Genomic DNA, 26,094 nt, shown 5'->3' on the forward strand with positions numbered 1-26,094 from the left:
TTGGGATGTCTAGGGAGCTACAGGAGACTACAAGGATCCCTCCCACGGCTCTGCCCCCTTTCTCAAGAGAGATACCTGCTCTCACACGGGCAGAACAGAACCAGGAACTCTGTCCCACCTTGCCAGTGCCCTAGGGCTGCCAGAACTCATTTTTGCCAGGCTGTCTGTGCAGGACAGGCTGGAGGCGGGACCAAGAACCAGCTCAGTCTAGTTTCACTTTTACTTTCATTTTTCCCCAAACTGACAGAGGAAACAGAAAGCTGTGACCAGCAGCGTCCTTTACTCCTTGGCCTTAGTGCCTGTTTGCATTACCAAGGCTGGGCACTGACTCCTGCTGGCACTGCCTCCCATACAGAGATCCTATCTATAATTGCTTCAGCCTGTCGTCCAGCCCCAGGCCTCAGGATGAATGTCCTGGAGACTTCCAAGTTGCTGGATGAAGAGCTCTACTCTCGGCAACTGTGAGGCCTGAGGTGGGGAGGAGAGCGGGGTGGACTTCTGACTTCTGGTCTCCAATTACCTGCCCTCTTACCTCTACCTACAGGTATGTGCTGGGCTTGCCGGCCATGCAGAGGATTCAGGGAGCCAAGGTCCTGCTGTCAGGTCTTCAGGGCCTGGGGGCTGAGATAGCCAAAAACCTGGTCCTGATGGGTGTGGGTATCCTCACTCTTCATGATCCTCACCCTACCTGCTGGTCTGACCTGGCTGCCCAGGTGAGGGTCCTTGGGAGACTGTGGGTTTCCAGGCCAGGTTGGGGGTAGGGCTCAAGAGAAAATTCCTTGCTTAAGCCAGACTGGGTCTGTCTTTAGTTTTTCCTCTCAGAACAGGACTTGGGAAGGAGCAGGGCTGAGGCATCTCAAGAACTTCTGGCTAAGCTCAATGGAGCTGTTCAGGTGTGCATCCACACAGGTGACATCACTGAGGACCTGCTGCTGGACTTCCAGGTACCCTCCCAGCCCTACTCTCCAGGCTAGCCCTGTAGCCACCTCCAGGCTGTAGCAGTAGGGTGGGCCCAAAGTGGTTCTGGCCCTGCTGATCTTGAGGTCCGCCCAGGTGGTGGTGCTGACTGCCTCGAAGCTGGAGGAGCAGTTGAAGGTGGGCACCTTCTGCCACAAACATGGAGTCTGCTTTCTAGTTGCGGACACTCGAGGCCTCGTGGGGTGAGTGAGACAGCTTGCCTCGCCTGCCACATCCATACAGCAACTGGTCCCAGTGCTGTCCCCAGCTCCAGGCTTGCTCCAGAGCCCCTCCACCCAATCCCAGGCCTGTCCCAGCATCCCCTCTCAATTCTGGTGCCCAGTCCCACTCGTCTGCCTCCTCTACCCTGCCTGCAGACTTGCTCCAGTAAATCCTTCCGACTCCAGCTTCCAAGCCTCTCCCAGCATTCTTTTCCTAATTCTTTTCCCAGTTCCTCTGGGCTTGCCCTAGTGTCCCCCACCCTTCATCATAACCATGGTGGTTAACCACTGAGCCATCTCAGTAACCCCTACTACCCCACCACAGGCAGTTATTCTGTGACTTTGGTGAGGACTTCACTGTCGAGGACCCTACAGAGGCAGAACCCCTGAGAGCTACCATCCAGCACATCTCCCAGGTGGGTGCTAAGGTCTGGGCGCTCACCTACTGACTAAGGAGGGGCTGCTGGAGCCTGTGGAAGGCAGATACAGGTAGCCCTGAGCAAGCCACCTCTTATCCAGGGATCCCCTGGCATTCTCACCCTGAGAGAAGAGGCTGATGCCCACCACTTCCACAATGGGGATTTGGTGACTTTCTCAGGCATTGAGGGCATGGTGGAACTCAATGGCTGTGCTCCTCGGCCTCTCCACATGCGGGGTGAGTCAACCCCACTCCAGGCCCCCGTTGTGGGTGGACACAGCCTGGTCCATGGGGAGAGGTTCTCCTTCCACCTTCCTCAGGGTGGAACAATGTCAAAGACATAGATGTAAGACAGGATGGGGTGTAGGGAACTCCTGGAGTTCAGGGGTCACACTGACTAGGCTGGATCTCCTCCAGAGGATGGGACCTTGGAGATTGGGAACACAGCAACTTTCTCTCGTTACTTGCGTGGTGGGGCTGTCACTGAGGTCAAGAGACCCAGGACTGTGAAACATGTGAGTTTAAGTGCATCTGAGGTGAGGGGTTTGGGCGCCTTGCGGGGGCCCACGGGGTTCTGGACCTGACCCTGAGCTGAGTGCCCCCTTCAGGAGCCCCTGGATGCAGCCCTGCTCCAGCCCCGTGTGGTGGCCCAGAGTCCCCAGGAAGTGCACCGTGCCCACTGCCTGCATCGGGCCTTCCGTGCACTGCACACATTCCAGCAGCTCCATGGCCGCCCTCCTCGGCGGTGGGATCCTGTGAGTGGCCCCAATGCCCCTTTCCCAGCCTGTGTCTTAATGGGGCCTCACTTTCCAGGAGGCAATGACTATCTCACAGATCCAAGTTTGAATCCAGAGGCAGTTTCCCACTCATCTAAAGGAGATGATAAACACTATCTCCAGACCAGAGGCTGGGTCAGTGAAAAGGCCAAGCACAAAGCCTGGGGACCCATGCTACTCCTAACCTCTCATATCTGGTCTGGAAGCTGCCCCCAGGTTGGAGAAGCCTCCAGGGTTGTTGTCTGGCACTGGGTATCCTCTGGTGGGGCTTCCCAGTCTGGCAGCTGGAATTCCATCCCACCTAGGCTTCTGCTTCCTCTTCTGTGGAACAGGGTGGATGGCTGCCTGAAGGATTGGAGCTTCAGGGGGATCCTATACCCATGGAGTTCTACCCCATAGGTTGATGCAGAGATGGTGGTGGGACTGGCCCAGGCCCTGGAACCACTGAAGGGGACAGAGGGAGAGTCATCGGAAGAGCAGCTGGATGAGGCTCTAGTGCGGACAGTCGCCCTGAGCAGTGCTGGTAGCTTGAGCCCCATTGCAACCATGCTGGGTGCGGTGGCTGCCCAGGAAGTGCTGAAGGTGGGCACAGGAAGAGGCAGGGCGGGGCTAGGATGGGTGCTCAACACCAGACGGCAGCCCTGGGGGATTCACCAACCTGGGTGCAGCCCTCAGCCAAGATCTGAGGGCATTAGGAGGTGGAAGGAGTCCCCAGCCTAAAGTGCTGACTTCTAGGCGGTCTCCAAGAAGTTCATGCCCTTGGACCAGTGGCTGTACTTTGATGCCCTCGATTGCCTTCCAGAAGATGAGGAGCCCTTTCTCAATCCTGAAGACTATGCACCGGTGAGAACCTGGGGTAGGGGTGCAAGCCTTATCCAAACTCAGGACAATGGGGAAACTGGAAGACTGGTCCCAAAATCCTGGCCCGGAAAACTTGGTATAAGAGGGAGATGCAGCAGAAGCCAGTGGCCATCACTGACCGCTATCTGTGTCCCCTAGAGAGACTGCCGCTATGACGGGCAAATTGCCGTGTTTGGGGCTGGTTTTCAGAAGAAACTGAGCCACCAGCACTACCTCCTGGTGAGCCTTGTGGTGAGGTGGGGAGTGAGCAGGGTGGGGTCAGGCCAGGCCCTGGCTAAGGTTGTTCCTGTTGGCAGGTGGGTGCTGGTGCTATTGGCTGTGAGCTGCTCAAAGGCTTTGCCCTAGTGGGCCTAGGGGCTGGGGGCAGTGGGGGCGTGACTGTTGCCGACATGGATCACGTGGAGCGCTCCAACCTCAGCCGGCAGTTCCTCTTCAGGCCCCAGGACATTGGTGTGAGTGCCCACCCCTCCCCACATCCGTGTCCTGAAATGTCCTCCTGTAATACATACCCCACACCCAAGTCTTCACACTTTCTTCTCAGAGGCCAAAGGCAGAGGTGGCTGCTGAGGCTGCTCATCACCTGAACTCAAACTTGAAGGTGACCCCGCTCACCTACCCACTGGATCCCACTACAGAGCACATCTATGGGGACAACTTCTTCTCCAATGTGGATGGCGTGGCTGCCGCCCTGGACAGTTTCCAGGCTCGTGAGTGCTCGACCTGGGAACTCAACCCCTTGTCTGAGACTGCCCACCCCACTTCTGACCCTCTGCTCCTTTGCCAGGACACTATGTGGCTGCTCGCTGCACTCACTATCTGAAGCCACTACTGGAAGCGGGCACAAATGGCACCCGGGGCAGTGCTTGTGTGTTCATGCCGGATGTGACTGATGTCTACAGAGGCCCTGCCTCGGATGCAGATTCTGAGGATGCCTCCTACCCTGTCTGCACCGTGCGGTACTTCCCCAGCACAGCCAAGCACACCTTGCAGGTGGGAAGGACCCCCAGAGACTCCTACCCAACCTGGCTCCATCCTCAGCTGCAGAACTGTTCCCTAACTGGCACCTCATGGTTCCTCCCTTCCCCTTAGTGGGCCCGGGATGAGTTTGAGGGACTTTTCCATCTGTCTGCTGAGACCATCAAACGCTACCAACAGGAAGGCCACCCACAAGGGTGAGTAAGAATTCAGAGCCCCTGTCAACCAAGAGGCTTAGCCTCAGACTTGCTCCTCTGTCCGCAGGGCACTCATTTCTCTGGCTGACATGGATGGGCCACAGGTACTGACCCTGCTGCAGGTGGTGCTGGGTGTCCTGAGAGAGCGTCCACAGACGTGGCGAGACTGCGTGCTGTGGGCCCTTGGCCACTGGCAACTGTGCTTCCATTATGGCATCATACAGCTGCTGAGGCTCTTCCCACCTGATAAAGTGGGTACTAGGAGTCAGGAGGATGAGTGCTCAGGGTGGCCAGACAGAGTCCAGCAGCCTCCATTTCCCTAGGTGCTTGAGGATGGAACACCTTTCTGGTCAAGTCCCAGACAGTGTCCCCAGCCCTTGGAGTTTGACGCCAGCCAAGTGAGTGGAGTCTTTTGGGAGCCCTGAGAGGGGAATGTGGCCCCTAGAATGGAGGTGAGCACCTCTGTATTTTGCAGGAGAGGGAGATGCTGAGAGGGAGAGAGCCCTATCTGTGCACATGGGGGTGTTCACATGTGAGGCAGATGCAGGTGTTCAAACAGATCCACAAATGGGCAGTGACCCCCACCCCACGCGCCCATCCAAGCTCACTCAAACCCATGCATCTGCCCCTGCTCTTGGTCTCACTGCAGGACATGCACCTCCTCTATGTGTTGGCAGCTGCCAACCTGTACGCCCAGATGCATGGGCTGCCTGGCTCTCGGGACCAGACTGAGCTCAGAGGACTGCTGAAGTTGCTGCCACTTCCTGAACTCCAGGACTTGGCCCCCATCTTTGCTAGTGACCTGGAGCTGGCTTGGGCTTCTGCTGAGTTGGGTGAGATCCCTGGCCCTGGCCCTAGCCCCCATCCTGCCACTCAAAGGCCTGACCCTGTCCTCAGCCTGTGCTCCAGAAAGAAGACGGGGTCAGGGGAAGGCAGCCAACTTACTACCTTTCAGGCCCTCTGACCTTGCTTCTGTCTAGCCTTGGCCCCTCAGAAGGCCCTCTCTTCTGCCTACCTCACCCCACCTTGTTCCCTTGGCCGACTCACCAAATAAACAAACAAACAAACGAAAATAATAAAAAACACAAACCACTGGGCCCTGGGGAGCAACTAGCTGTGGCTGCTAGATAAAGACAGAACTACATACATGTATGTGCACGCACACACATGCACACACAGGTGTGGGCTGGGGCTCCTAGGGAGATTGCAGCATCAATCAAGGGGTCTCACTGTAAGTGGGAAGTGCTAGGCTTGGCAGGGACCAGGGATAGGCACTGGGCTCCTGGAAGAGTGCAGGACTTGGGGTCTAAGGATTGTCCCAACACACCTTTCCCCCGACAGGCCCTGAGCACTTGAAGAAACTGCATGAAGCCCTGGAAATCTGGAGCACAGGCCCTCCCCTGGAACCCTTGATGTTTGAGAAGGTGGGAGCCCATCTGGGGCTGAACAGACAGGCTAGAGAGGTTGTTGGGGAAGGTTAAGAACTAAATCTCTTGGTCTGAGCCCCTTGGTCTGAGTTGTCCTCCCAGCAGGACCCCAGGAGCTCCTCACTTCCCTTGAGCCTCAGCCTCCTTATCTGTTAAGTGGGTAGATGTGAGCATCTAGCCCACAGTATTGTGTGAAGACCTGTGCAGTGGCACAGAGTTGGCCAAGGTGAGGGGCACTGGGGCAATGTTAACACTACCGTGCCTTGGCCCTCACAGGACAATGACAACAACTTCCATGTGGATTTTGTGACAGCAGCAGCTAGCCTGCGAGCTCAGAACTATGGGATCCCACCGGCCAACCGCACTAAGGTAACTTGCCCCTTGGGACTCAGGCCTGGAGGTGGGGTCAAACCCTAGACTTACACCTCAGGCCCAGACCAAATCTTCTGTCTATGGCAGAGCAAGCGAATTGTGGGCCGGATTATCCCAGCTGTTGCCACCACTACAGCGGCCGTGGCTGGCCTGGTGGGCCTGGAGCTATATAAGGTGGTGGGCGGGCCACGGCCCCTCAGTGCCTTTCGCCACAACTATCTGCACCTGGCTGAAAACTACTTTAGCCGCTGGGTACCTTTTGCCCCAGCCATCCAAAAGGTGAGCCCTTGACAACACTTCCCCGACACCAGGCCTGAGTTTTCCCTGCAATCACCCTACTCGGGCTTCAGGCTGTCACCAGGACCCAGACTCTGGGGGAGTCCTCAAGACTCCCTCCAGCCCCCTCCCTGCTGCAAAGCCAGGCTGGGACCTGTCAGACACAGGAAGCAGCCGTCAGCCACCCCCACCCTCCAACCCTCCGGGTCTGGGGGAGCTGCAGCTTTAACTCATTAGTGGAGCCAGACATCCCCCACATCCCCCTCCTTCCCACGAGTGCCCCTGAGGGGGAAGGGGGACTAGGGCCCTAGCCCCAAACAGAGCTGAACATCAACACTGCCTGCGTGGCATGGCATCCATCCTCCTCTGGCCTGGACCTTCCCCTCAAGCTGAGTTGAAAGACACTGAGCTCTCCACCATGGGGCCCTGTGTGGGGTGTGCAGCCCTGTGGGGATGTGCACGCTCATGTCACATGTGAGTGCACTGGGGTCTGGGCATCCCTGGCCCTGTGGTGTGTGGGCATGGAGGGAGCATGCTTGCACATCTGTGTGCCAGGTGGGACTACAGGGCTTTTTCACTATGTGGGCTTGCATGGGTGTGCGTGTGAGTACACATGTGGGTGTTCCTGGGCTTGTGTGCATGTGTGTTCCTTCAAGTGCAGGGCTATGAGTGCCCCTGGCTGTGTGCCCAGGCTCTGCAATAGTTGGCATTTCCTTAGGGCACAAGGAAGGGTGTAGAGAGAATTTCCTCACCAGGAGAGAGGCGAGAGGTCATGGGCCAGTGCTGCTCTTGCTGAGCAGCTCTGGGGTCCTTCAGGGTACAGCACACAGAGCCCCTTTGTGAGGGGCCCAGCCTCTAGCTAGAACACAAGCTGCCTTTGTCCATGGAGGAGGGGGAGAGGGAGGGGAAGGATCCTCCATCTCACCTCTGGCCTCGTCTCAGCTTGACCCCACTGTTTTCTGGGGAGCTGGCAGAGCCCCCCTGTCTTGGCCCCTGGCTGTCTGCCACCTTCTGCCCTCAGCTCTGGGTCCCAGAACCTCAAGACTCTTGAAATAAGGAAGGAAAAAGGGGACAGAAAGAGGAGGCCTCTGTGGGCTGTGTCACTGCTTGGGTCACTGTGCCCCTTGCCTGTGTGCCCATGAGTAGTCCAAGGCCCTGGTAGTAAAGGATTAGAGGACAGGATGTACCGCCTACCCCCCTACCCCAGCTTCCAGCCTTGCATTTGAGGAACAAGCAGCTTTATCAGAGACTGCAGTGGCCCTGTTCCCGCTTCCTCAGGAAGCATGTCCCTCCAACACACACACACACACACACACAGAGCCTGTGTGATGGATCGCCTGTTTCCCTGTGCGGGGGCCCCATATCCCCATTTCCTGTGCTGGCCTCAGCATGGGTGGGGAGGGTGGTGAGACTCTGGGCCTAGATCCCACCTTCCACCCCCACCCCCTGGCTTCTGCTTCCTGCCTCTAGTCCAGCTCCTCCCCTAGGAAGGGGCCATAAGCTGCTAGGGACAGGGGGAGGGGGAGGGGTGTGTGTAAGAAGCTTCTCACTCCTCGCCACTACCACCCCCCAGTTCCAACACCTGGAGTGGACCTGTTGGAAACGCCTAGAAGTGCCTGCTGGGGAGCCGGAGAGGACCCTGGAGTCGTTGCTGGCCCATCTCCAGGTGTGCCCCATTCCTGCTCTGTCCCCAGGCCTGGCCCAGCCTGGCCCAGCTGGCACCTGACCTCTCTCTGTCTAGGAACTGCTGGGGGTGAGGGTGACAATGCTAATGCGTGGCCCGGCCGTGCTCTACTCTGCAGGATGGTCGCTTGAAAAGCAGGCCTGGCACCTGCCCCTCAGGTGAGCCCACACCTGGCTCTAGCCAGGTCTCATTCTGTCCCTGGAAGTTGGAGGTGGGAGAAAAGTAGCCTTCCCTCTTTCCAACCTCATCTGGGCCCCTCACACCTTCCTGAAGTTTTCTTTTGCCAAATGGAGCCAGCAAATGGTCTGGGGGTGGGCGGAGGGCCAAGAGCCTGAGGAGGGGCCTCTAGGAGCTGCCTGCTCAGCCAGCCCCACCAGCTCCTCCACACCCTGCTCAGCTCCCCTTTCCCAGCCCACTCCCAGGGGACTCGCAGCTTCCTGCCTCCTGCCCGCCCCGCCAGCCACTCCTAAAATAGTTTCAGATGTTTCCTGTCTTGGGCCATTCTTGCTCCTGGCTTGGGCTCCTTATGGCCCACCAGCACCTTGTAGTCCATGCCAGGACACTCTCTGCCTGCCACTGCCCACCTCCCCAATCTCCCCCAATCCTCTCCCCACCATGCCACCAGGGTGACGGAAGTAATGCGGCAGGTGACCGGCCAGGCACCTGAGCCTGGACAGCGGGTGCTGGTACTGGAGCTCAGCTGTGAGGGTGATGAGGAGGACACTACCTTCCCACCCGTGCACTATAAGCTGTGACAAGGCAGCAGCCTCACCACCCAGCTCTGTCAAGCTCTGCATCCCAATCCCTCAGGAGGTACTCAATAAATGCTTGTTGAAGGAAGGACAGGATGGATGACGGAACACGAGACAGGCACACGGGGTGTGACATGGGTATGACAGGGACCCCTGCAGGGAGGAAAAAGGGTCTATAGATTCCCCTGCCTGATTTGTGCCTTGCAGGGCTGAGGCTGCCTCCTGGAGCCTCAGGGGTATGGAACCAGGACAGTCCAGAGAAAGGCTTTTATTGTCCCAGGCTGGAGGGCAGGGTCAGAGGTAGCTGACAACATCATTGCAGATGATGGGCTGGCGACTGCGGCAACTCATGAGGGCTGCAAAGCGTGAGACATCTGCAGGCAGTTCAGGTTCCGGACGAGGTGGGCATGACAATCGCTTTCCTGCCATGGCTGCCCGGCGTGCCCTGGCCAGCTGGCGCCGCAGCTGCTCAGAGAGGCCAAGCAGGAACTGGGGTGGCCGGGCACGGGCACGGGAGCCACCCCTGTCATCCCCCTCACCCGCTGCCTCAGGTAGCTCCATCCAGTTGTGCACCAAGTCAGCAAAGCAGTTGTCCCCCAGAACTAGGGGCTGGCGACTGCGACCTCTGCTCAGCAGGGCTGCTGTCCAGTCCTCAGCTTCCAGCCCCTGCCAGTGCTCCAGGCAGGCATCTGGGGTGGACTTGGGCCGTGGTCGGTGGGCAGGTGGTGCACGGGCCACAGGAGCCCCACTAGGCAGGGAGATGCCACTGGCTGAGAGACGCTGTCTGTGGGGGGTCCGTGCAGGGGGTGCTGGGTGCTGGAGTACGGGTAGCTCTTCCTCTCTCCATGTGCTGCCTGACACCTCTGAGAAGCCAGAGTCCCAGTCCAGGGCATGCTCCTTAGGGGTCCCCAAGACTATACCCCTGTTTCCTGTCACCACAGCTTCTTCCTCCTCTTCCTCCACACCACAGACTGAGTCCTCTTCCAAGGCATCTGGGGCCCTGAGCCGGTGCCTGAGCCGCACACCTGAGCCGGGTTTGGTGGGTGGCGGAAGAGGGCCAGGCATCTGGGGTGAACCTGTGTCCCGGCCACACAGCTGCAGAGGAACAGAGGGAGGAACAGAGGGCAGAAGTCGGAGGGGCAGTGCTTGTACCCCTGCCTGCCTGGCCAGACCAATTCCAAAACAGAAGGCCCAGGAGGGCTGGATAGGCCTGCAGGCCTAGGCAGCAAGGCCTCTAGTGGGCACAGGGCCGGCATGGGGCGCTGGCACACGAAGCTCGTGTGGCTCCCATCGGCCGACCTGGTGGCAGTCCGGCAGGCTGCAGCACGCAGAGCCAGGCAAGTCGGTACCCGCCACCAGGGCGGGAGGCAGGGTTGCGGGCCTGCATCGGGAAGTAGGTCCTGCTCAGGGCTGGGGTCTGGGGGTGGTTGGCATCCCATGCCTCTTGAGGGATTCAGCTCCCTAAAGCCCGCAGCGTCTTTCAGAGAAGGATAAAGTACTTGCTACGTGGGGTGTAGAGGACGGAGGTACAGGCTAGTCTGGAGTAGGGGGCATTCATAGCAGCACCAGTACTTTAGTCCCTCGCAGTCCCCTGCTCCGCCCCGAAAGAAGTTTCTCCCCCCAATTCATCCGCCGCGCCGGCAGCGCGGCCAGCTGGGCGGCTGTTACTTGATGCCCAGCGCAGCTCCCAATCGTCCGAAACCCGACGCGGGCCATCTGGGCCATCTGCGCCGCCCCGCCCCCATTCTGCCTTGGATGGGCACTCGGGACAACCCCCCAACCCGTGTGTGGTTCGGGCTGGATCGCAGCCAAGCACCCCACACACGTCCTCACGAATCACACCCGCTCCCAAGCCTCACCAATTCCCAGCGCAGCTGGCCCAGGAAGCTGTCAAGCCGAGCGCTGTGCATCCCGGTGCCAGAGCCCCCGCCAGGCCTGCCAGTTCCTCTTAGAACTCTAGCGGGAGCGGCGCGGAAAGGGCCCGGCGGGCCGTCCAGCGGCGCCCTTGCCCTCCGCCTTGTTCGGCGACTCCTCCCTCTTCGTAGCTCCCGCAGCGGCCGCCGCCCCAACATCTGGCAGCTGCGCCCCGCCCCTGGCGCCCCAGCCAATGGCGCTGGGGCGTGGCTGATGTGGCCCCGCCCCCTGGGCCCGGCCGGGTGGGCGAGCTGGACGCCCACTCCCCACTCCGCCAGCTCTGGAGGGAGGGGCGGGACTGTATCTGGAAACCCCGTGGGCTCCGGGCCGGGACTCCTCGACGTCCTGGACAGCTGAGCTGACTCCAGGTCCGCTGTAGGACCCAGGACAAGTCGCTTCTCTGTGGTAGCCCCAGCGTTCCCAGTTTTCCTGGGACAGAACTGTGGTCTCTCCTGCAGGGGCCCTGGGAGCGCGCGGGTTTCCCGGCTGCGCCCCTATGCGGGCGGACCACCCCCAGTCGTCGGACCCCGCAGTGCCGTGGCCCACTCGGGGCCGACCCACCAAATCTGCTCCTGGAGCCAGCCCTGACAGTCCCTAGGAGTCGATGGGATGGGTTCCGCGGCCCCTTCGAGGACGACGGGAGCGCGGAACCTCGCGGCAACACCGGGGAGGAGCCTCAGTCAAGGCCCAGTCCCCGCCCTCTCTGCCCGCGTCTGCGGCGAGCTAGGCGGGGCCGCCCTCTAGTGGGCAGCGCGCGATTAGCTGCGATTCCTGCCGCGACACCCGCATCCCCTCTGACGGTACCACATGCAAACTGGGAGCGCAGGGATTTAGCGCGGCGCTCTCTCACCGAAATGGTCAGAGCCTGTTCCCTGAGGCCATTCCATAATCGGAGGCTAGGTTCAAGGACACAGACTAACTGGAGACAGAACTAGACAAGTCACTAGACAGAAAAATACCGGGGTATGAGGACGAAGGGCTCGCTTGAGAGAAGAGATTCTCAGAGATTGCATTCTGTATGGGATCTGGATAAGCCATCAAGGAGAGATCCAGAAGAGGGGTATTTTAGGTAGAGGAACCATCCAGTTAAAAGCCCTGAGAGGACAGGAGCTGGACAGGGCTTAACAGAAAGAAGGCCCAGATGTCTTATGATGGTGGTAGTTAGGGGAGTGAAGAGGTCAGCAAAACCAGGTTCCTGGCATTCTTAGAAAGGAATAAGGGGTTTTGTTCTTGGTCTGGTGGGAAGTACTGAAGGCTTTTGAGCAGGGAATGACCTGGGCTGGCTCCTGTTTAGATAATTGCTGCTCTGAGAGAATTACTCTGTAATAGAAGTGGAGGCTCCTGCCCTCATCCAGCAAGGGAGGGGAGGGCCTGGGTCCGGGTAGGTCTGGTGCAAAGAAGGGGGTCACCCCTTCTGGGATGTGTTTTGGAGTTAAAGTCGTCTTGCTGATGCATGAATATGGGAAGGGAAAGAGGAGTATCTAGCATGACTCCTAGATTTCTGGTCTGAACAACCGATTGGCTGAAATTGCCATGATTTGATCCAAGAAAGACTGGAGAAGAGTGGGTTTGGAGAGCAAAATCAAATGATCATTTGTGGACACATGACCCTTAAGATACTTGTTAGATATTAAAGAGGAGATGCACAGTCAGCCATTGGGTGTGTGCCTCTGTTGTCTGGGAGGGAGATCAGCACTGAAGCCTTGGATCTAGGAACCAAAGGGAATGGATGGTATTTAAGGCCAGGGACCTGGATGTGAGTGGGAAGGTGCACAGTGGAGGGCAGCAGTCAGACTGAGCCCTGGAACACTCCACTGGGGGAAGGTAGAGAAGATGAAGCAGAACCAGCAAAGAAGCTTAGCAGGAGCAGCCAGGAGGTGGGAGGAAACCAAGAGAGTATGGGTACTTAGGAGCCAAGGGGAACAAGCATCAAATGCTGCTGTGAGGAGGTGAGACTGGAGAACAAACTACTGGATTCAGCAGTATGCAGGTCTCTGAGGACTCTGACAAGGGCAGTTTTATGGAGAGAGGAACAAGCTCAACTATGATAGGTAGAAGAGAGAGTAGAGGTGAAGAACTGGAGAGAGCAAGTGTAGACAACCTTTTAGAAATTGACTTCTAACATAAATAAAATGATTAGACAACTCTCAAAGGTACAGCTCCATAAATGTTAAAATCTGTAGACACCTGTGCAACTGTCACCCAGATTAAGATATAGAATATCACCAGCCACTCCAGGAGGCCACTTTGTGTCCCCTCCAGTTGATATCCCCAAAGATGACCACTGTTTTTATTTCTGTCACCAAGGATACTTTTATTTGTCAAATGTAGACAGCTTTTGAGAGATTCTGTTGATGGCTGGGCTCAGATTTTATAGGCAGATAATGTTCTAATGGTGAGTGGACAGCTGGGGTTCAGATTCTGTGGGGTAGCAGGTCCTGGGCACACTTTTCTTGTGTGCTGTGCTTGCTCTGTCTCCAAGACTGCATGGCCAAGACTTCGGTCTTGAGCCTCAGTTTCCCCATGTGAAGCTTGATCCTTCTCCCCTCACATCTCCTTCAGATTGTAGTCATGAATAGCGGAATTCATGGGGAGCAGTGAAAATTGGGGGTGTTCCAGGCCTTTTGATGCCTGTCTAGAGCCTAGAGCTCAGTCACCAGGGATGGGTGGGGCTAGGATCTTGGAAGCCCAGGAGTCCCGCCTGTTTGAGCAACTAACCTGGCAACTAGCCTGGCAACAGGGTGGGCCTGACAAACACGTCTGGCTTTCTGGAGTCTCTGCAGTCTATCTTCAGGCCACTATGGTGCTGCTCAGGCCCCTGGTGCTTCTTGTTGCTTTGGTTGTCTCTGGTGAGGAGCTGGTGGGTGGAGGAGCTCCAGTTCTTACCCCATGACTCCACAGAAGAGTAGAGTCCTGATCCTTCTCTGATAAGCTATCACGGAGGACAGGGGCTGGGGGGAGACAAGAAAGGGCAAAGATCTGAACCCCTGACCCTCATTCCTTATCTTGGCTGCTTTCTCCACCAAATTCTCACTCCCAGTCTGTGAAATGAGCTGACACGTGGTTGGATGTGGGGATAAGGAAGGATTTTAGCTGCCTGTCCCCCAGATGTGGCCAGGCCCTAAGGCAGAAGGGAAGGACTCTACTTGTGGGTATGTTTCCATGATCATGGGGGTCCTCCAGCCTGAATCATCTCTTCCTCACAGACCTCCATTGCCTGCCCTGGTTCATAAATGTCTCTGAGAGCCAGGGACCTGGTACCATCCTTCAGTCTTTCTTCTTCAACTGCTCTTCATACATACCCACCCTGAAGTTGCTCCATGTGCAGCCACCCACCAACTTCTTCAACCCACCCAGCCTGACCAGGTGGCAGGGGATCTATGTGGCCAAGGTAAGGTAATGGGACCATGGGAGGACAAGGGGAGACCCTAAATTCACAAAGCCAGAAATGATGTCAGGGGATGGAGAGCCTAGGCCCCACAAGGCACTGCAAACCTACCACAGATAACCTTGAGCAGCTCGGCCCAGCTGGATGCCCTGGTAGTGAACCACTATGAGCTGCAGCTGCAGTTCACATGTGGCAACCATACGATGGAGGGACCACTCTCTGTGGATGTGCAGCGGGACCCTGGTCACATCCAGTGTGCTGGGAGATTTGCCAGCCCAGGTGAGGCCAGGAGCAGCAGGTGGGGGTGTGGGCAGGCATTGCCTGAACAGAGCCTCCCTGACCTCCCCTCTGGCCAGCTGGGGAAATCATTCAGGTGCCAGAAATGGTCACACCTGGGGCCCGGCTGTACACTCTGCTGCTCCCAGGCATGGAACTCCAGGGAGCCCAGGTAAGCCCTGCACATGGGCAATGGAGGGAGGGGGCCAGGATAGGAGGACTGGGGTGACCAAGTCCAGTCTCTGCAAGGCCAAGCATAGCCTGCAGAGGGACTCTTTAGTCTATAGCCGAGCCTCTGCATGATGCATGTTCTTGGAGAGAGCCACTGAGGGCTGCCCACCCCACTATGACTGGTCCTAGAGGAACATCTCAGGGGCTGAGTTTTTTAAAGTTCTTCTGTATGTACTGCGTTCTCCATGAAAATTCTCTATCATTTTTGTAATCCAAAAAAGAAATGTGGTTAAAAGACAAAATAATTGATTTAAAAGTAGAGAGGATTGAGGATCAAGGCCAGGGGGAACCCAGGCTAGAGTGTCAGTGGTGGGTGTGGGAGCGTTGAGAGTGGACAGGTACCTGGTGGGTTGTTGGGGGATTTTGACAGGGATGCTTGGGGGCACTGGGTCTAGGGATGGGGCCTCCAGCATCTCTGTCCTGTCAGATGAGCATCACCAGTGCCCAGGACCCTCCATACTTCCCTGGACATTTCTCCATCAATGGGCAGGGCTGGCTGCAGGCACCGTCCCAGGGCCTCAAAGGACAAGCTCAAAAGGTAAGCATGACTGGGGACCAGGAGATATCCATTAATTAGGCACAAAATTGGCAGAGCCATCACCTCCTGGAGGTTTGTTTGTTCTTGGCCTCCTCAGTCATGCTGCCTTTCCCAGACATAGTCCCTACCTGCACCGGCTGCCCCATGCTGTCTGTCCTCCCACCTTGGCCTGGTTCTGTGCTGAGCTCTTAAGTTCTAGAAAGAAAAGGGATCCCTGGCTTCAGGAGCCCATGATGACTCTAATAGAAAGAAGAAAGTTCTATGTCATCACACAGGAAGAGAAAGTTCTGGGTACAGTGGCTAGTGTAGTCTGGAGGAGGTTAGAGAAGTTCCTTCTTTAAAACTTCCACATCTTAGTGACTGGCTCTTAGCCAAGTCTAAGATGATAATTTACATTGTGATTGACTCAGATATTACTCTTTTAGGGGTTGTGTGAACCCTAATAGAAGGACTTAAGACCCAAAAGAGTGAGACTCAAAGAAGTATCTGTCAGCAGAGTGACAGGTCATGGGGAGGAGTGAGTGTGGTACCTTTTGGGGAGCTGCATATTTGAAGGGAAGACTGGGCACAGACATACAGGTAGACACACACCATGGTTCCCTTCCTGTTCTGTGTGCACCGCAGGTCTTCCAGCTTCAGATTCTGGTGAACTTTGGACAAGGCCAAAGCTGCCATGGGATGCTGATTGTGAAAGTTTTGCCTGCTCCCTCCAGCCAGGTCTCCTTCCTGTAAGGCTCCCCTACCCTGGGAACAGTCGGGAAGGTAGGACCTAGCCCCAGGGAATTAGGAGTAGGATTAAAGTGTGGGGTTGCTGGTGCAGCCCCAGCTGGCTCCAGTAAGAAGGAAGACCCAAGGGAGGGGCCTGTAGACAGGCAGGTAGGAGCCAGTACCCTCATTTTGGTCCAGGGAGCAAACTCAGAATATCACCATCCCTGAGAACCTCGTCCCTGGGAGTAAGGTGGTTCAGGTCCAGGCCCGGGGCTTCGATGTGCGCTACGAAATCCTCTCCCCGATGCCCTGCCCGCTCTTCTCCATTGGACGCGGTGAGTGGCGTAGAGGGTGGGTACCCAGATGCCTCTGCGGCTGTTCTAGAGGTGACCCGTACCTCCTCGCTCTCGTAAGAAACAAGCTTGGAACTGAGGCAGAAAGTTGGGGACCGGAAGTTAGAAACGAGACTTGGAGGAGTGGCCAGACTCTACGCTTTCCCCCGCGGATGGATCGGTGGGAGGGTGGGAATCGGCAGGAGCTGGGGGCGAGGCCGAACTGTGCGTCCCTCGCCCTCCCACCCCGCCCAGTCGACGGCCTGGTCCGGACCACCGCGCCACTTGAGCTGGCGCAAGCCCCAGGCGCTGCGGTCACTAGGCTTCAGGTGAAGGCCTTCGAGCGGCTCTGGCCATGGGCCAGCGCCAAGCTTGAGCTCACGGTGGACGTGCAGTCGGTCAACCGCTGGCCCCCCCACTGCCTCCCAGCGATGTTGGTGTGAGTACAGGCAAGCCTTACTTAGGCTGTGGGGGCGAGAGCCACTTTTCGCGGCCCAGCCCCACCTCTCGCCCTGCCGCCCGCTCTCTGCTCCCAGGACTCAAATCCCCGAGACCACTCCTGTGGGCACCGTGCTGAATACCATCACTTGCACTGACCCAGACTCTCCAGGCTCCACCCTCGACTACCAGCTGATGTTCCACAGACCTCCTGGTACGGCCAGCCTCTGCCTTCGAGACAGAGTCCTGCAGGTACCCAGCCCTAGCCACCAGACACACGTGCCGGGTGCTTGGGATAGGAAGAGGGGGACGAAAGGGAGGTGGGGAAGGGGAGGCTAACGGTCTGTGGAACCCGAGACCATGAGGGCGAAGGAGACCGTGGTGGAACCAACCTGCTTTGCAGTCTGGAAAACAGAGGATCAGGGTAGGCTATCTGTGGATACCCTGGCCCGAGGCAGAACAGCATGGCTCAAGGCTCTCCCAGGCTGGAGCCTCACTCTCTGGTCCTCTGGCTAGGTGAATGCCACACTGGATTGTGACACTCCTGGGGCCTGCTTTCAGTATGCAGCTTCCATCCTGGTGCTGGATAACGGTCAGCCCCTCATGACCAGTGAGTGATCATACCCAGACCTTGACATTCAGGACATGGCTCTTCTGTATGCATTTTCCCACTCTCAGGACGAGATCACCTCTCCTCCCTCAGAAACCAAAAGAGCAAGGTTGTCTCCACTAAAGACCCCTGAGTGAGGCACATCTCTCCTCTCTTAGATGCCCCCAGCAGAGGAGGTCTATTGCCCTCCCTTCCTCTAGACCCTCTCCTTCCCTAAACCCCCAGGACAGGGCCACATCTCCCTCCTCAGAACCCCAGGGCAGGGCTGGGCAACCCCAGGCCAACTCCCTGACATCTGAATGGCTTCCAGCTGAGGTGCCAGTACTCGTGATGGTGACACCTGTCAACGAGTTCACCCCATCCTGTGTGCCACGCACATTTCGGGTTCGTGAGGATGCAAGACCCCACACTCTGCTGGGCTCTGTGCTGGGCAGTGACATGGATTACCCACATGACAGCATTGAGTTCTACATCTCTGGTGGATCTGCCCCCTTTGCTGTGGACCGTCTCAGTGGTACTCCCACCCCAGGGCTGGGATGGAGAGGTGGAGCCAGAGTTGACTGCAGGCTAAGGTTGTGGCTATCTCTTCTAGGAGAGGTTCGCCTCCTGGGGCCTTTGGACTATGAGCTGCAGAAATTGTACAGGCTTACTGTCCTGCTGAGTGACCACAGCCAAGACCAGGATCCCACCTGCCACCACTCAGGCTCCTGCACCATAACCATTGAGGTTGAGGTAACTGAGCCCTGAGACCTTGGAAGGAATTCAGATCTCCCTCTGGCATTCTGCTTTTCCACTCTGTGCCTCAGTTTCCTCTACTGGTTAGCTGGAGACGGGTGGGATGTCACTGTGGAAAGCTTTGGAGCCTGATGGCTGACACCTACGTTCTGGCTGTAGTGGGTGGAGGCTCAGGGGCTAGTCTGAGGATTTGGGGAGTGGGTGACCTGTCTTCCTTCCTGCAGGATGTGAATGATCATGCTCCTGAGTGTGAGCCCCCATTTCAGGAACTCACCATCCACAGTCACCTGGGCCACAGTGTGGAGGTGACCAAGGTGTCATGTCGGGTTCCCCAAGAGCCACACCGCCTGGTCTTCTCCTACAGCATTGTGGGAGGTGAGGGCCATGGTAGGGGTGGGCTACCAGGCTGTGGGGGAGGAGCAGGCCAAGGCCAGCAATGGCCCCCTTCTTCTGCCACTCTGTTTTCAGGGAATAGTCAGAGCCGATTCAGCCTGCAAGGAGCTGTCCTGGTGTACAACGACCTCATGTTGGGGCTCTCCTGGCCAGAGCAGCCCCATACTTATGAGCTCTTGATCCATGTGGCTGATGCAGGTCCCTCCACCCCCCACCTCAGCACCACAACCACTGTCATTGTTCATCTAGTTCCTTGGACGGCCAGCACAGTGGCCACCAGCACCCACAGAGCTACAGTGAGAGGGGTCCACAGGCTATTGGTGGGTGGGGAGAAAGGATCTTGGAGGGTGTGGGGACCTAGTTTTCCACCTGGAACCGATGTGGGGAACCGATGAGTGCCAAGAGCCTGACAATTCAGAAGATCAAATCTGGGGTGTGAGATGGTCCAGCCCTTGGAGTTGGATGATCAGGGCATTTTGGCAGGGCAGTGGTAAAACTATGGCCCTATTTCAGGTGTCTTCAATGATGACACCCCTGCTTGTGACAGACATGGAGGCTTTCTGGCAGCCAGAGTCCTGGTTTGTGGTGGTGCTGACTGTGACAAGTGCCCTTCTCCTCCTGGCTCTGGGCTGGCTCCTCAGCAAGCTCCTTCAGGGGTAGGGTTCCTATCCCTGTGCTGTCTGCCTCCTCCCAGCCCACCAATGGACCCCATCTGTGATAGGTACTTTCAACCAAGATTTGCCCAAGCTTATGAGCAGCCAAACTGGTATTAAGTAGGGCTGCCCTCTCTCCAGTGTTTGTCAGGTTACAGGCAGTGAGATGCTGAGAGGAAGTTGTCTCAATCATTGGCAGAACCCAGTCTTGGAATGGGATCGGTATGGATGAAGCCCAGGGCTTTGGACTCTGAGTCTGTCATGCATTGGACATTTACCCCTATTCCTGACCCCTGCCCTCCACTTGAAACCTGACCTTCCCCTAAGACTCTTCTTATGGGCACAGGATTGAACCCAGAGGAAGGTGAGGGTAACAATGTGGTCATTGCATACAGACACAGGCTATCCCCAGTAAAGGGGGCAGATTGAATGGTATTAGTTCCTGGAGCCAGCAGGTCTGCTGGCCCTCACTGCTTGATCCCTCCTTCTGGCATTTTAGGTTGGCCCAGGTGCTCCAGGCACCAAACAAACCAGCCCAGGCTCTGCTCCTAAACAGGTAAGCCTCATTTGCATACCTTTATGCCTGGAAGTCCAGCTCTTAAACTCAGACTGGGGCCTGGAGGCTTATGCTATACTCCTGCTCCTACTCTATCCCAGTAGCCAAGGAACTGAGGGGCCCATTGAGGGGTTCATGGAGGCACAGAAGATGGAGACAACACAAGCACCCAGCAGTGTCATGAGCCTGGTATGGTCAACCCACCATCTTGTGTAGTGGGCACCCTGGCTGCTCCAGAGTATTCCCCTGCCAACCCTGCCCCCTTCCTCTTGGATGGCTATCCCTCTGGGAGGGCCCATACCAGCACCATCGGGATGGAGGAGGCAGGTGACCTCTTTGGGGACAGGCCTCCACCTGCTCGCCATGGGCAGAATTCAACTCATTGCACTCTCTCATTTTTCACTTCAGCAGCATTTTGATGGCAGAGCACAGGACTCCCGTGAGTCCCCCTCTTTCCAAACCATTCTCCACTTGGGCCCACTTTCTCTCCGTACCCCATCTCAGTATCTCCTCCTACCACCAGGCATCCACTATCTACTCTTTCCCTGAATGGGGTGTCTCCCCCCTAACACCTCCATTGACCTTTCAGCCAGTGTTTGCCAAACACCTGTGGGACCTGGTCTGATTCCTGCCCACAGTGGAAGAGGGGGAAGGTGGTGAGGAGGGAAGCAGCCCTCCAAATACTCCAATGTCACCATGAATTCTGGCAGAGTAATCTGACACTGGGCTTCGGGGGGCTGGTGTCCAGTTTAGGGAAATCAAGGATGTTTCCTGTGCATTTGAGCCAGACTTCAAAGGACTTGATAAAGGAGAGAGCGTCAAGGTGGATCAAGCAGAAGTAGGGGGGTCACACCAAGGGTCCTGGAATATCTTCCCTTAACCTTATGGGAGGGAGGCAGTTGTGCTAAAGCCAGCAGTGATGTCTCTCTCTCCTGACCTTCTGAGCTCAGGTACAGGCAGAGATTACCTGTTCAACACACATACAGGAGCCCGGCGCTGGGTCTGAGGCCAAGAAGCTGCTTCATATTTGTGGAATTTCTTCTTCACATGATCATGGGCTATGTTTCAAGTTGATTCGATAATAAACAAAATTACAAACAGAAGAGTCCTAGCCTTGTAACCTACATGTGGGAGAAGCTCTGAAATCTGTGGTCACTTGTTCTCACTTGGAGAATGCCCTGCCTTGTAGGAACACTCTAGGGAGGAGTAAGGTTATTTTTTTTTTTTTTGAGAAGGCATTGTACAATGCTCTGACAGTGATTAATGTTCTGCAGAGGTAAGAAGCTGTTATCCTTGTTAGTGACTGTGGGGGCCTCCAGTTGGCCTATCCCCTCAGAGGACACCTGCTCCAGCAGATAGGGAGGGCCCAGGACCTTCCTTTTCCTACTGAAAGGAGGCCATTGTTTGAGAGCCACACCAATCTCCAGGGCAATCTGCTGACTGTATGTGGAGGTTTTCTTGAAAAGGATCTGGAGCATTTCCATTGCGGTGAAGGTTGGTGCAGACTTGGGCACCCCCATGGCGTGACTGGCCATGGAGGAATTGAGCAGGTGTCCTCATTTCTTCCTAATCTGTTTCTTTCTAATTCCTTGGCCCTCGGTCCTCCCTGTGCTGAGCTGAGCTGCTGGACGTGGGCAGGTGGCCTACAGTAACCTGCAGGAGGGCGGGTTCTATCGGGTGTAGTGCAAGCCCACTCCCCTCTGCCCGGCCTGGCATCAGGTCTCAGGTTACTGCCAGCTCTCCCCCAAGGACCTCCTGTCTGGGTGGAGGTTACCTTTACTGTAGTGTCCTCCAAGTTCTCTCAATCTCCTCCCCTCTGTCAAGTCTGTGGACCTGAACCCTCTCAGGGTACCAGAGAACCTCCCTTCCTGAGCCAGTTGTGGTGACCCAGGTGGAAGAAGCAGCTGAGTGCCTTCTGGGGTGGGAGGTGGGGCGGGAAGCGTGCTTTGTGGTGCTTCCAAGTAAAGTGAGGGTGTTAGAGCAGGCCTCAGAGACAGCAACTTGACAGCAGTTGGTTAATGGAAGTGGTTTCAGGTAGACTTTTCCTGAGCACTTACCCTGCTCTAAGGGCTCATTAAATGTTCATCTCTGAAGAGCTTGATTTTTATCCTCATTTTACAGATGGGGCAATCAAAGCTCAAAAGTCACAAAGCTAGCTAGACCCACTTGCTGTGGGTCAGGCTGGGTGACTGCATCTGAAACCAAGCCCAGGGTTAGGTGCTCTGTATGGGGGATAACTGTACTCCCAAGACTCTTCGTTGGCCTTGGTGGCACATCAGGCAATTAAAGGGAAAAAAGATGTCATAAGAACTCAAGACTAGATGCTCTAGGGCAGAAAGAGAGAATGCATGCTGTGTGACAGGGCTTGTGCTGGTGCCTGAACGTCAAGCAGAAGGAAAAATGTGGGCAACGCGCCAGGGGCTGCTGGGGCAGCACAGAAGGCTGCACCTTGGTACTGATGAAGGGCAAAGCTGAGAAAGCTTCTGGGAAGAGGGCACTATAGACGGGAGTCAGTAAGTGGAGGAACGAAACCCGGGGTTTCCATTTCCAGAGGTGGCATAACCTTGGTCTGGCTTCCCATTCTGAGCCTCAGTTTCCTCACCAGTGAACCAGGGACAAGTCTTGCCTCCCAAGCTGGATGACAAGAAAAGCATATAGCACACAGCACAAATTCGCTAAGTGTGCATAAGTGTAAGAAGACGATGCCGGACCCGCACGGAGGCCACATACGCAAGAATACCAAGGGCGCTAACAGCCTCGAAGAAGCCAGCACAAGCTCTGCCGCCAGCAACGCTGGGAATGGCGCGCATGCGCCAATTCGTGTCGTCACAGTCACGTGCTGAGGCGTTCGGCACGGGCCGCCAGAGTTAGGCTCTGACTGACAGACCAGCCGACCTGTCAGCGGGAGGCACTCCTCCGAGTGTCGGGCAAAGAGGCTGTTGATTGGGGATATTCTCAGCTGGGGGCGGGTTCTTTGCCGTCCTGGTTACTATGACTCCCGGCCCCCGCCCCCTCGGCTGGCCGCCATCTTGTTGTTGATCCGTACATAGTGGGCAGCGCCGGGAGCAGGACCGAGTGCCCGGTGCGGGGCCGCTGCTGCGGGGCTCAGCCACCTGCGCTGCCTGCCAGGGGGCGGGCCGAAACCTGGAGGCCCGGGGGGCCCAGCTCCCGTGGGGAGCCGTGGGCGCCCGCTGCCCGGGCCGGGCCGGTAAGTGACAGGAGCCGGCCCGAAAGACCAGGCTGACGCCGTGGGGTGGGCGGCCGCGGGCGCGGGGTTGGAGCTGGCGCGTGCAGGGTAGGGGCAGCGGCTGAGCAATGCTCGAGCGTCCTGACTGGCCGCCCGTGGAGCCTCCTAGATGGTGTCGCTGAGGCCGTAGGACGGCTTTGGGGTGGAGGTCTGAGAGCCCCACTCCCAAAGGCTATCCGGCGGGTAGCGGGAAACTAGTTTCTCTGACCGAAATCCTGGGCTTCTCTGACCCTCAGCGCTAATCCGTGTCCACTGCCAGCTTGATGTTCTCCGGGGTCTTGTGTTGCTCCCGAGTGAGCAGTAACGTACCGTTTTTCTTAGGTGTCGCTCCTGCGACTGACTTACAGACCGCTTGAGACTAAGACTAGACAAAACAAGCGAAAGCCCCCGCGAAACGGGCAGGCCAGTGTGACGGCCCTGTGATTCTGGCTGAGCGAAGGCCCTCTGCCCGGCGCCTGCTACCTCTGCTCCTCGGAGCGCACCGTTGTCTTTTACCTGAAGGGCCTGGTTTAACGTCCATGATGCCCGAGTTTTATTTTGGGACATAATTTCTATGATTCTAGACCATCACTTTTTGGAGTTATGGTAAGATCTTCCTCTTTTTGCTCTAGGAGAAAGTGAATATCGTGGTGATGACTTGATTGATTTTATCTCGTAAACGCATATTTTGCCAGTGTAATCAGGAGACAGAGGAAATGTGGGAGTGTTTTAGAATCAGAAAAAGAAATGAAACTTCTTTTTGTCTTGCGAATGGTGCGGAACTGGCACAATAACTTATAACAGTGTTAATGTATCTTGCCCAATGAAAACAGATCGCCAGGCCCCCTTCCTGTGAGGGTAAGACGGTAGAGACCGCGGGCAAGGTGTGCAGGTCTAGGAAGAGTTCAGAGTGCTTCAAAACACATTTCTTTTTCTCTATGAGCCCTTGGCTCTTCAGCACAGGCTCCTGTATTTGGTCATACAAAAAGCCTGCCTGAGACGGCTAAGAAGTTAAGCAACAATACTTCATACACTTGTGTCAGGATCTTGTCACCACAGAATGTTTAATTTTGAAAGAAACCAGCTCCTTGTTCAGGAGGTTTTCTTGGAGAAGATGCTGAAACCAGAGACAGCTGGTGGCCTGTTACTGTTGCCCTTACATGTGAGAAGAGAGAGAAGTTTAGGGATTAGTCTTTAGGTATTTCATTACCCTTGGGCCATTTTTTGAATCTTGAGTGAGTTTTACTCTTGGTAAGACCAGTATCTTGGACAGTTCTTGACAAGAAAGGAGGGAGATACTAAAATATTTGGAGCTTCTCAAAGTACCTCAAGCTCCCAACCCTGCTTTGAATAACACTTCTTAAATTCCTGCTGTTTTCTGTTTAAAATAACCCTAAGTTAGTTAGGCTCCTAGCCTATTTTGGGTATCTGGCCTCTTGGAGATGTATAAACAGACAGACCCTCTCCTTAGTCAAGTTCATGACGCTAACCTGCATACAATTTTATGGGGTTCACGGGTCCATTAAAGTCCATTCATGGTCTAATCCTATTTTAGAACTGTTGCCCTGAGGAAATAATAGAATATCCAAGAACTTTTATTGCCTTTGTTTAATGCTTTTATTATCTCATGGATATTGATGAGTATTACATGATGCTTGCTTGATTCAGCATATGTTACTACCTAAAGATAGCTAATAGCACTACTTCTGTGCTGGGCATTTTTAAGTGCAAATGAGTAGGAATTTTATAGCCTTCCATTTACTTTAACTTCATATTTAAATAATTCACCTGTAAATGTTAATACTTTTAACTATTATGGGCAACAGACATAATTTACAACTATAGAGATCCTACATCAAAGTCAAGCTGCTACAGACTTGCGGGATGAGATCTGATGTTCTAATGTGGCAGTCAAGGTGCTCCTACCCAGCTGGCCTCAGCCCGCATCTCTAGGGTTTGTCCTAAACCCCACTAACCAAATGGTTTGATAAACATTCCATACAAAATCATTTACTTACACAAATCCTTTTGCCAGCTTATCCATTGGCTCTTGCTCCTCTTTGGGATACCCTGTGCCTTTAGTTTCACTTCTCTTTTCTCCAGAGTCCAACTCATATCCTTCATACCTTCTTTATGAAACACTCCCAAAACATTCCAGTCCTTGGGGATACTCCACTCCCTCTGAACTGCAGTAGCATTATTGCTCTTATTAAAAAAACAACAGTATATATCTTTTAAGAATAATTGTTTATTTCCTCTGATTAGATCTAATTCCCTTCCTACAGAGACTGTATTTTTGTGTCTTCTTGTACCTCCAAGCAGTAGATGAGGACTAAATGTTTACTAAAATGTGCTAAATTTGTCTGAGTTGGAAACACTCTCTGTAATTAAACAAGGAAATGGAGGAAATGGGCAAGTACAAATGAGGATTTGGTAGCCGTGGATCTCCACCTCCTATCCTGCCTGAAGTGCTTGCACCTGTTAACACTAGCATATTATGGAGGCCCATTCTCATTCTGTAAGAGGCAGAACTTGTTCACAGTGCAGAACTGAAGCCTAAAAATAAAGTAATCCTGCATCTCAGAAAGGGTTTGGTGGCTCACCCCCTTCCTGGCTAAGATGCTAGTTTTGACTCTTGGAAAATAATGTATTGGGTGAACATCACACTGGGTGCTGAGATTGTTAGACTCTCTTCTGGTTGGGTCTTCTCACTGCCGCCTTGGGCTGCTGTAAACTGCTGCCAGTAGTATTGCTGCTTGCCCTCCTCCCTTTGCTGCCCTGAGACTGTAAGGAGCAGTGATGGGAAAGGCTGCACAGTGCACTCTATCTCTGGCTTGGGGCAAAGGAGCAGTCAGGCATTTTATATGTTTGTGCCAATGGATCTGTGTTTTTGCCCTGATTTAAAATCAGTTCATTTTACTTATATACTACAGCAGGATTTGAGCAGTTGATTCTGAGTGGGAAAAACTAAGACATCTTGATTCTTATACAAAACATGATAAATCAAGATTCTCATGTTTGCTGCTATTATGGTTTGAAGTTGCATTTATGTAAGAGGCATTACAAATGAGTTTTGATGGGAACATATGTTCACTTCAGTGCTGGATCCCTGTTAGAGACTTTATTTTGTTGAGTGCTTAGAAAATCTGCTGCTGATGCCTTCTGTAAAAATTTTATTTG

At 55.2% G+C, this 26,094-nt stretch overlaps 4 protein-coding genes across 13 annotated transcripts in view; 3 read left to right on the forward strand and 1 right to left on the reverse strand.

The window, feature by feature from the left end:
• Positions 1-215: 215 nt before the first annotated feature.
• Positions 216-14,174, forward strand: UBA7 (ubiquitin like modifier activating enzyme 7). Of its 8 annotated transcripts, none has more exons than XR_012500005.1 (25): positions 216-461; positions 545-713; positions 828-944; positions 1,054-1,160; positions 1,504-1,594; positions 1,698-1,833; positions 2,014-2,111; positions 2,205-2,351; positions 2,772-2,954; positions 3,108-3,215; positions 3,372-3,452; positions 3,530-3,685; positions 3,775-3,940; positions 4,018-4,223; positions 4,323-4,405; positions 4,473-4,656; positions 4,729-4,803; positions 5,055-5,238; positions 5,747-5,829; positions 6,109-6,201; positions 6,292-6,483; positions 8,054-8,146; positions 8,222-8,322; positions 8,790-8,977; positions 11,289-12,482. XR_012500005.1 is itself a non-coding variant. In XM_010969169.3 (24 exons), the coding sequence occupies exons 1-24, from the start codon at positions 406-408 to the stop codon at positions 8,917-8,919; spliced, it is 3,057 nt and encodes a 1,018-aa protein (XP_010967471.3). In that variant the 5' UTR covers positions 219-405; the 3' UTR covers positions 8,920-9,004. The 8 variants fall into 8 exon arrangements, 1 of the variants encoding a protein (XP_010967471.3); XR_012500007.1 differs by having other exon boundaries at positions 217-461; positions 810-944; positions 4,473-4,509; XR_012500004.1 differs by lacking the exon at positions 11,289-12,482 and adding an exon at positions 14,037-14,174 and having other exon boundaries at positions 218-461; positions 810-944.
• INKA1 (inka box actin regulator 1) lies at positions 9,169-11,141 on the reverse strand. Its single transcript, XM_010969168.3, has 2 exons — positions 10,776-11,141; positions 9,169-10,011 (listed from the first exon to the last, which is right to left on the reverse strand). The coding sequence occupies exons 1-2, from the start codon at positions 10,986-10,988 to the stop codon at positions 9,211-9,213; spliced, it is 1,014 nt and encodes a 337-aa protein (XP_010967470.2). The 5' UTR covers positions 10,989-11,141; the 3' UTR covers positions 9,169-9,210.
• On the forward strand, positions 12,631-20,791 carry CDHR4 (cadherin related family member 4). Of its 2 annotated transcripts, XM_010969167.3 has the most exons (19): positions 12,631-13,679; positions 14,037-14,221; positions 14,335-14,497; positions 14,575-14,666; positions 15,153-15,263; positions 15,888-15,991; positions 16,170-16,306; positions 16,559-16,742; positions 16,840-16,993; positions 17,258-17,351; positions 17,662-17,865; positions 17,944-18,083; positions 18,311-18,461; positions 18,555-18,775; positions 18,993-19,135; positions 19,632-19,688; positions 19,790-19,877; positions 20,100-20,127; positions 20,639-20,791. In XM_010969167.3, exons 1-19 carry the CDS (start codon positions 13,418-13,420, stop codon positions 20,692-20,694), a joined length of 2,574 nt encoding a protein of 857 aa, XP_010967469.2. In that variant the 5' UTR covers positions 12,631-13,417; the 3' UTR covers positions 20,695-20,791. The 2 variants fall into 2 exon arrangements, with proteins under 2 accessions (XP_010967469.2, XP_074200974.1); XM_074344873.1 differs by lacking the exons at positions 12,631-13,679; positions 14,037-14,221 and adding an exon at positions 19,274-19,354 and having other exon boundaries at positions 14,375-14,666; positions 16,170-16,742; positions 20,097-20,791.
• Positions 20,792-22,691: 1,900 nt separating this feature from the next.
• The window catches only part of IP6K1 (inositol hexakisphosphate kinase 1), a 62,202-nt gene continuing 58,799 nt past the window's right edge, over positions 22,692-26,094 (forward strand). Inside the window, exons 1-2 of one of the 2 annotated variants that reach the window (XM_074344886.1) lie at positions 22,692-22,896; positions 23,257-23,520. The gene's annotated coding sequence lies outside the window, so the exon portion shown is untranslated. The remainder of the gene's footprint in view (positions 22,897-23,256; positions 23,521-26,094) is intronic. The other variant, XM_074344885.1, reaches the window with a different exon arrangement.

Source organism: Camelus bactrianus, chromosome 17 (genome assembly GCF_048773025.1).
Source record: "Camelus bactrianus isolate YW-2024 breed Bactrian camel chromosome 17, ASM4877302v1, whole genome shotgun sequence".
In the NCBI taxonomy this organism is placed as follows: Eukaryota; Metazoa; Chordata; class Mammalia; order Artiodactyla; family Camelidae; genus Camelus; species Camelus bactrianus.

Excerpts from the sequence above, each read along its gene's own strand:
- UBA7 (XM_010969169.3), top strand. The coding sequence starts at position 406 with ATGAATGTCCTGGAGACTTCCAAGTTGCTGGATGAAGAGCTCTACTCT. Across the intron at positions 714-809 it reads GGTCTGACCTGGCTGCCCAG|TTTTTCCTCTCAGAACAGGA; the intron begins GTGAGGGTCCTT and ends GTCTGTCTTTAG. Across the intron at positions 2,352-2,771 it reads CTCCTCGGCGGTGGGATCCT|GTTGATGCAGAGATGGTGGT; the intron begins GTGAGTGGCCCC and ends TCTACCCCATAG.
- INKA1 (XM_010969168.3), bottom strand. The coding sequence starts at position 10,988 with ATGTTGGGGCGGCGGCCGCTGCGGGAGCTACGAAGAGGGAGGAGTCGC. Across the intron at positions 10,012-10,775 it reads GCCAGCTGCGCTGGGAATTG|CTGTGTGGCCGGGACACAGG; the intron begins GTGAGGCTTGGG and ends GTTCCTCTGCAG.
- CDHR4 (XM_010969167.3), top strand. The coding sequence starts at position 13,418 with ATGGGGAGCAGTGAAAATTGGGGGTGTTCCAGGCCTTTTGATGCCTGT. Across the intron at positions 16,307-16,558 it reads GCTCTTCTCCATTGGACGCG|TCGACGGCCTGGTCCGGACC; the intron begins GTGAGTGGCGTA and ends CACCCCGCCCAG. Across the intron at positions 19,136-19,631 it reads CTCAGCAAGCTCCTTCAGGG|GTTGGCCCAGGTGCTCCAGG; the intron begins GTAGGGTTCCTA and ends CTGGCATTTTAG.